This window comes from Augochlora pura, unplaced genomic scaffold (genome assembly GCF_028453695.1).
Source record: "Augochlora pura isolate Apur16 unplaced genomic scaffold, APUR_v2.2.1 APUR_unplaced_225, whole genome shotgun sequence".
Lineage (NCBI taxonomy): Eukaryota > Metazoa > Arthropoda > Insecta > Hymenoptera > Halictidae > Augochlora > Augochlora pura.
The window spans coordinates 1-8,602 of NW_027582383.1; the positions used below are offsets into that span (position 1 = coordinate 1).

Here is an 8,602-nt window from a genome sequence, read left to right on the forward strand (position 1 = left end):
GCAGTTATACGAAATGTAGTTTTGTTTAAATCTGTGATGTTTCCAGGCCAGAATCCGCGTGAAGAATCGAAAGAGAAAAGCGGACGAGCCGTCGTGCCCGGTTTGCAATGAGAGGTTATCGGGTTCGCCAGAGGAATTGAATCAACACGTTGAAAGATGTTTAAGCAAACACAACAATGGCAATCCTGCTGGGCAGAACAATCTGGACGACGAGGAGGTCGACGTAGAAGGCGATGCCGAAACTTTCGAGGAATACGAGTGGGCCGGACAAAGAAGAGTCAGAGCCACATCGATGCTTGTTGGAGGATTTTCTGGTATGCATCCCAGCACGTTCCGCTATAACATTATTACGTAACGTTGTTGTACGCGACATTTCACAAAATTAAAGACTCACTATATTATGACGCAAGACATTGTCGATCTTTGCACTCCAGCAACTCTGTGACATAAGATCTTGCGATGTTCCGCCTTTGAACGATTTACAGCGTTTTAAGAGTTGTTGCCTTCGTACTCTCAGTATTTCTTCTCTCAATGACTCCTCTTTTTGTTACTGAATGAAATGAATAAGGATTCTATAAATTCAAACAATTCTACGGAGTTCTAAACATTTTTGTCCGCAATTTGTTAGACTTGATATAGTAGGGAACTGTTTACAATGACGTCGCAAAAGTTAATCTAGCTTTTTGTCAAGATTTTATCGTATACACGACATATTTTATTATACATAATACGAAAATCTTTTATTTCTAATGTCGAATCTAAGATGTTATAATTATAAAATCCATAGCTTGAAGTGATCGAAACCAATGACAATATTTTATTGAACGACTTTAGAGCATTAGAAAATGATGAGTATCTACAGTCTATGACAGAGTTGAATCGCATTCAAATATTCGTTCGTTTCGGCGCGTCTCCACAGCTGCTGGTCTGGCGACATCATCGAGCAATCGTTCATCGGCTGGCGGAAACGGCGGTCCGAATCAGCAGGACGACGAAGACGTTGATCTCGTCGTCGACGGTGACGATGTTGCCGAGTTTGGACCAGCCCAGTATTCCGAGGCCGACGTGATTGCGCCCCGTATGGAAGGAACGCCGAGGGAACAAAAAGAGAGAGACGCTCTTCGAGAAGCGGTGATCTCGCCGAACGCGCCTAATTCGATACACACGCCGCAGACTCCGGAACAGGGGATGGTCGAGGTCAAGCCCGAACCAGGAACCATGACCCCTCTGGGCCAGAGCGAGCAAGGCGAGGGGATCGCGTCGTCGCCCAGAAGAGACGGAGACACGCCTGTCATCGAGGCTCTCAGGGGAAGGATTCGAGAACTCGAAGCGGAGATGCGAGGCCAACCGTTCAAATGTCTCATCTGCATGGTAAGTTTTCGTTATGGTTGGACGGGCAGCTGTCAAAACATTCTCATCAATCGATTCAATATTCAGTTTGTTAGTGTTAGGATATTTAATATTAGGTGAAGTAAAAAGTTCTGAGCCTTCTTTATTTCGACGATGAAACTAACAAAGTTAGAATGATTCGATTTAGATCAAATATGCGCCATTTTGTTCGGCAACTTTTGTCCATTTTCAAGGCAATTTCATAATTCCGCGATCGAAGAAATCCTCGTCCCTATTGGTAAAAAACTTGACCAGCTCATTTGCACAAGCCCCTCTTGAGGTCAGTTTTTGCCATCAAGAAAATTTTGCAAATGCTTGAACAGGTGATAATTGCTTGGTGCCAGGTCTTAGCTATACGGCGGGTGCAATATAATCTCCCATCCAAGCTCTTGGAGCGTCTGGCGCGTAGTTAAAAATGAGTGCGGCCTGGCGTTGTCTTGATGGAAAACAACGCCCTTCCTATTGGCCAATTCTGGATGCTTCTCGTCGATCGCTTGCTTCGATCTGGTCAGTTGTTGACAGTATATGTCCGAATTGAGTGATTGGCCCGATGGGAGCAGCTCACAGTGGAAGATTCTTTTCCAATTCCACCAAACTCACAGTAAAACCTTCTTGGTTGTTAATCCGAGCTTAGCGATCGTTTGTGCCGGCTCACCACGCTTGGACCACGATCTTTTTCGCTTGTTATTCTCGTATATGACCCATGTTTCATCCCCAGTCATCATCCGCTTCAAAAATGGGTCTAAAATATTACCAGAACGGAAGCGTTGAAGCCACCGCTTTACTGTTGCATTTGATACTGTATTGGGTCCATAAACAGCGTAAATTTTTTTAGCCGCCTGCTCTGCTTTTTCCCCTTGGTCGTAGTGGTATTGAAGAATGTATCGAATTTTCTCTTTTTCTACCTCTATTTTGGAAGGCTCTAACACACAACTGGATTCACTAAACAAAAAACTGTCACACACTTTTTTTGAAGCGTTATGTCACCTTTAAATCGCCGCATAGAATGACAAGATGCAACGTATACATCGTGAGATATGGCTCACACTAAAGGCATCTAAAGGCAACGAAAAAGGCTCAAAACTTTTTACTTCATCTAATATTATTAATTATCTCTTTGTATTCATCTAAATTTTATAACAAATTTAGCATCAAATAATTAATTTTAATTGTAGAAATTAGTTTAAAGATTATCTCCTGAATTTTTAGCATTTAACCCTTTCGGTACGAGTACTCTATTCGTCATGATACTTCCGCTGTACGAGGCGCCACGGCGAAAATTCACACGTGGTCACACGTGGTCAACATTGGCCTAAGCGTTAAGTAAAAACTGTGCTTAATAAGACAATGTTTTTTTAATCAAAAAGTGTTGCTTTCAGCTTTAATGTTAAGAGATATAAAAATCTGTTATTTATACTGGTCGTTGCATGGATGCCGGATAATCCGGCGCTCGTACCGAAAGGGTTAAATCGATGTCAGCAGGATTGGTAGAATTTCTTTAAGTGAATGCATAAAAAAGACAAATATATATTTTTTTACTGCACCTATCGATGCAGCTTGTTATGTTCTACATAAAAGTACTAACCCATTTATTGCGGAAGATCATTGGTTTAAAAAATATTTTCAATTTGGAATTAACAAGTAACTAATATACATCGCACTTCCTGATAAATATTTGTAAACACGTCATCGTCTGAAGCGTTTAATAATTGAAAGAAATGTTTCGTTTTCTCTGTTCTCAGGAACAATATAAGAAACCTGTAACTTCCGTCTGCTGCTGGCATGTGCATTGTGAACAATGTTGGTTGCACACACTGGTAAGTTCCATTTATATCCACATTATTCATGGCGAACCAAATTATTTAAGAAATTTTAATGGATTTTACAATTTTTGTTTCTTTCTATCATTGATACAGGCATCATTTGTTGCACTGTTGTCATTTTATTTTAAAAAATCAACGGACGGATTCAAGTTTACGACAAATAGTTTGCTACGTTTTTTATTGTGTTATATAATACTAAAAAATATATCAACTAGTCTCAATTGATACGTGTTCACTCGATCGAATGTACACCTTCTATTTATATTGCATTGGACTGTCTTTAACCCCTTGCACTATAATAACGAGTCAGAATCGTGACAAAGATTTCATGCATGACCTACTAAATATGAATATTATTAATTTATTTCGAATCGAAATTTAATTATCAAATTTATCAAATTTAATTATTGTGTGATCAAAGCACAGAGACGAAGATAAATAAAGACAATATAAGAAATAGGAATTGTTTAGTTCTATTAAAGAAAATATTAAGAACAAATAAATGCTAATTAACACACCGTGAAAGGAATCATAGTGCAAGGGGTTAACAATCTTAGTGCCGGAGGCCGATATATCGGCCCGCGCCGCACTGGCGAAAAGTGCCTTATATTGGGTTGTCCGGAAAGTTCGTGCCGATTTTTTAGGAAAATTAAAACGCAGCTCATTTAACTATGAGCATACATTTATTAAATGATATAGGTAGCGTTCTGTTCCCCAACCTTCCTCCATCTTTCATGCAGCTTGAAAATTCCGTGCTTCCAGAACCTCTCAGGTTTTTCGGCAAAAAATTTGTCCAAATGGGTTTATTTCTCAACCAAAGAGTTGAAATGTTTTCCATTAAGGGAATTTTGTAATGATCGGAGAAGGTCGAAATCCGAAGGCGCAAGGTCTGGTGAATACAGTGGATGGGGTAAAACATCCCAACCAAACTCCAACAATTTTTGCCGAGTTCTCAAAGACGCACGAGGTCGCGCATTGTCCTGATGAAACACGACGCCCTTCCGATTCGCAATTTCTGGACGTTTTTGTTCAATCGATGTCTTCAATTTATCTAATTGAGAGCAATACTTTGCCGAATCTATTGTCTCATTATTTGGTAAAACCTTATTCTCGATTTCTGTTCCAATCATATCTTCGTCTGTGGTGGACGGCCTACCTGGGCGTTCTTGATCTTCTAGGTCGAAATTTCCAGCTTTAAACCGAGCAAACCACTTCCGCACAATTCTTTCGGCTACAGCATCCTCGCCATAAACAGCCCATATCTTATTTGCCGCTTGTGTGGCATTTTTGCCCTTTCGAAAAAAGAAAAACATTAAATGCCTATAATGCACTTTATTTGCCACCATATTCTAAGGCGTACAAAACTGATAAAAATTAACGAATCGTAATCGAACTTTTTTCCAAATATGGCTGAAGTTATCTCTTTTAGAATATGTACACATGTCATTTGTTTTCAATAATTGTGATATATTCAGTCAGGCCTCTCACGCTACCTACCGAAAATCGGCACGAACTTTCCGCACAACGCAATACATACGTAAAAATGTGTAGACGAATGTAGAGAAAAAGGAAATGGAGAAAGGTCGACACTTCCGTTGTCTTTTCCAGGGTGCGAAAAAACTCTGTCCACAATGCAACATGATAACATCGCCGTCAGATTTACGGCGTATCTACATGTGAAGGAGGAGGTTTTGTGCCAAACAAGACATCGTTAAACCGGACGTTGTTCGTAAAGAGGTCGGCGCGTTCTAGCCGCGCCACGAATCTTTCTGTAAATAGTTGTACATATTTATGCGTCACGTTAAATTAACTCTTTTAGACATAAAACATGCACTGTTACGTTAACGTAGCGTTATAACAGTTAAACTAAGCGCGAGTAACGTCTCCCGATCGTAGACGACACTCATCGTTTTTCTTTTCAGCCGATACGCAACCAGCCGCTCTCGAAAATCTCGCGACTCGAATTTCCGCTAGTTTCTGCATATTCTGCACGTGTACCGGTGACTAGCCCCGTTATGCAATTACGATAAATAGTTATGCAATTATCGTGTGTTGTTATTATTAGCAATGGAGTACTTTCTCCTGATTACTGATGAATGTATATTATTTAACAGGGTAATTGTATATTAGAGTCGAGGATCGTCTGTCAGAACAAAAGCGGTCGCAGCGCTCGCGGGAATCAGTATTTCAATAATTTCACCGTGATTCCATTAAAATCATATGGTGTTCGTACCTTCGGTGTGTACCGAGCAAATCATCCCTCCGCGAATCCTCTCTAATACAAGGTGCTGCAAAATAACGCCAATAACAACAATTTTCTAGTAATTAATTCGTCGACGAATGAATATTTAAGAATATTTAATATTTAATATATTTCAAACTGAAAACGCCAATGCATGTGTCAACATAACGCGCCAGTTAGGAATTCTTCCTAAAAGAAATTAATTTGCACTTAAACTGCAAAATCTGAAGATATGCTAGCAACGACCTCGTCCGAACACGCCCTGATTATTTGAATATAATTTTATTGCTTTAAATACAAGTTGAAAAATGTTTGATGCATGTTATCTCGCTGCACCTTGCAAAGGAATTTCACCGTGGCGGTGCGCACGCCTTCGACGCGTTCAATTTCGAAATCGAACGTACGCGAACCAAGGAGTATTCCCGCATACTCGGAAGTTTCCAGCGAAGTTTCAGTAACACTTTGGATTTGTTCCCCTGCCGAATTTCACAGCTTCGTTGTCCTCGTCTTTGGCCGTTCGACGTCTGCGTCTGAAACCCACAACGTTCGACCATTATACCGCGCGTGCACAGAATGTCTCCGAATTGATCGGTACGCAAGAAAATAATAATGAAAAGTCGGATACTATCTTCGGTCCATCACAATCGTTACACATTATTGTTCACAGCTGCGACGAACATTGGCAATAATGTTCTATCAACATCGTCATTTTCTAATTATAAATTAATATTTATGAAGACGCTGTCGGTGCAGCAGAAATAATTTGCGCTCGATTCCATAGGAATTCTCGATTTCTCCGAGAACAATGATTTTATTGAACCTACATTTTCGCGTAAAATATCAACTTTGGAACTGTATCGAACGTTTGGTAACATTCCGTGTACCAATGAAATTAAGACACGCTTCTGTCGGCCTGTGTACGCGTTTCGTAACGCGGCAGAAAATGTTAGAAAGTAAACGCTCTACAATTGTGTCTTACACGAACGATCGTTAAGGTAATTTGTTCGCGTATTATTTCACGAATTGATGAAATCGGCGCGGTATAGAAATGATCGCCAACGAATAGCGCACATCCGGATACCTAATTCAATCGAACAGAATTATGACGAACGGTAAATAAGTTAGTAGCAATTTCCTCTCGATAGCCAGTCTCTCGATTTCGTTCGACTAAATAATGGGAATTTACGCTTCGTTCGCTGTCTTTGCCGCGTTGTACATAATTATTCAACAAGAACGGAACGAACAATTCTGTCCACGTTAGCTAGCCAAAATCGCGGACGAGAACAAGGTACCTAAATAAACGAAGGAGGAACGGCATTTAAGAGAAGATGGACCAAACGAGCTAAACTTAATTTTCGACACGTGATCGTTGCCCGATTCGTTAGCGTAATCATTTCGGCGATGCTGTCTACGTAGGTTTATTAATTGACAGCGTGCGCGCGAGGACACGTGATTAGAACTGCCGATCTTGCTGGGTCAAATTCAAAGTCGGTTTATTCGCAGACATTTTTATCAAAATTAATCTGCTCTGATTAATTGTAAATTATACGATCTCTGTATAAAATAAGAATTCTCAGTATCAAGTGTACTGAACAATGCCCATACGCTAGTTTCTTCGTAATCCTGAATTAAACAATTAATTTGCAGAGGTCTGAGAGACTTTTTAGTAACTTTGCAATGATGACTGGACCGCGTATCTTCATGCAACATAAAAATTGTCCACGAATTGTAAACAACTTTGTAATATTATAATAATATTATATGGTACGTTGTATTTCAACTAATTGTTTTTATTGCAAATACAAAATCTGCAGTCGAACGATGACTTTCGTCCAGCTGGATCAGCGACTGATAGCACTGCGCGACGGTTCGACAGAAGCCGTTCATCGAATCGGAAATCGTTCTTTAAACTGGTTCATCAGATTTTGATCTTTGCCAACTGTTGTTCACCGATCGAGCGACGCGCACGGAAATCCTGCGGCGCCCGGTTTTCGATCGATCGCGATCATCGAAAGAAAAAGAAGAAAAAGAGAAGAAAGAGCCCACCGATCAACCACTTTTCCGTGCGCGTCGGCGCGATCGCCGCAAACTTGTTGTCCGTGAAACGTATTATCCAGATGCATTTTGCGTTTAACAATACTCTCTCGTCTTAGGATTAAATAAGCGTCTTGATCTGTCCGATCGCCGTGGGGAGAAAGGCACGAAACGATCGCGCCACGAACATTCCCCGAGCATGGAGCCCCGACGTCGAAGCGGGAGGTCGACTTTCGCGCCTTTCTCCCCGCGCGTTCCGAAAACCGTATGTAGATTGACATAATCGCCCCCGTCGCGCACGTCGGGGACGTTCCTGTAAATACACGAACGAAACAAGAGAACAGAAAAATCAACTGCCTGATGTTGAGCGTTGTTCTGTAACCGAAATAAACTAATCATGGAATGTAAAGCGACCGTTTCACGTTATTCACCGATTTCTCCTTAATTCTATTTGAAGTATCATCCCCTATTTATTTGGAGTATCGTCCCCCATCTGTTTGGTGTATCCCCGTGAACCACAACCGTTTGAACGTATTAACCCCTTGCTATATAGCAACGAGGCAAACTCGTGACAAAAGTGCAATATTATTCAGTTTTTATTTCAATATTATACATTTCTTCCAAGCCGAAATTAAATTAATTGCTTCTCTTATCAAAGTCTAAAAACAGCAGTATGTAAAGATAATACAAAAAACAAAAATTATCTGGTCCTATTAAGAATTATTAATATATTATATTTATATTAAATATAATATGTTATATTATATTTTCTATTTATATAGAAATATTAATATATTTCTTAATAGGACCAGATAATTTTTGTTTTCTTAATAGAACAAGTTAATGCTAATCATCACAACCTTGAGAAGGAGTCGTAGCGCAAGGGGTTAAAAGAGCGATCCTTAGCTCGCGTAACTTTTTGATTTGCTCGTAATTGAACGATTTTTAAAGATATGTATTATGAAGCAGGTTTAATGAAGAAATTCGAAAATACGAGAAGTTAGACTTCTTTGAACGAAACAATCCCTTTTCTTTATACAGCATTTTTTTTCAATTTCTTTCTTTCTTTTTTCAATTTGTGGAAATTTGTGGCATATTTTTTTATAGAAATCTT

General features: G+C 39.8%; 1 protein-coding gene across 1 annotated transcript; it reads left to right on the plus strand.

Moving 5' to 3' along the window:
* Nucleotides 1-46: 46 nt before the first annotated feature.
* LOC144477599 (E3 ubiquitin-protein ligase Rnf220-like) lies at nucleotides 47-8,145 on the plus strand (the record flags this gene model as incomplete). Its single annotated transcript, XM_078195325.1, has 4 exons — nucleotides 47-314; nucleotides 920-1,371; nucleotides 3,132-3,206; nucleotides 4,821-8,145. Coding segments are annotated over 4 exons (867 nt in total), but the record flags the coding sequence as incomplete, so codon positions are not given.
* Nucleotides 8,146-8,602: the final 457 nt, after the last annotated feature.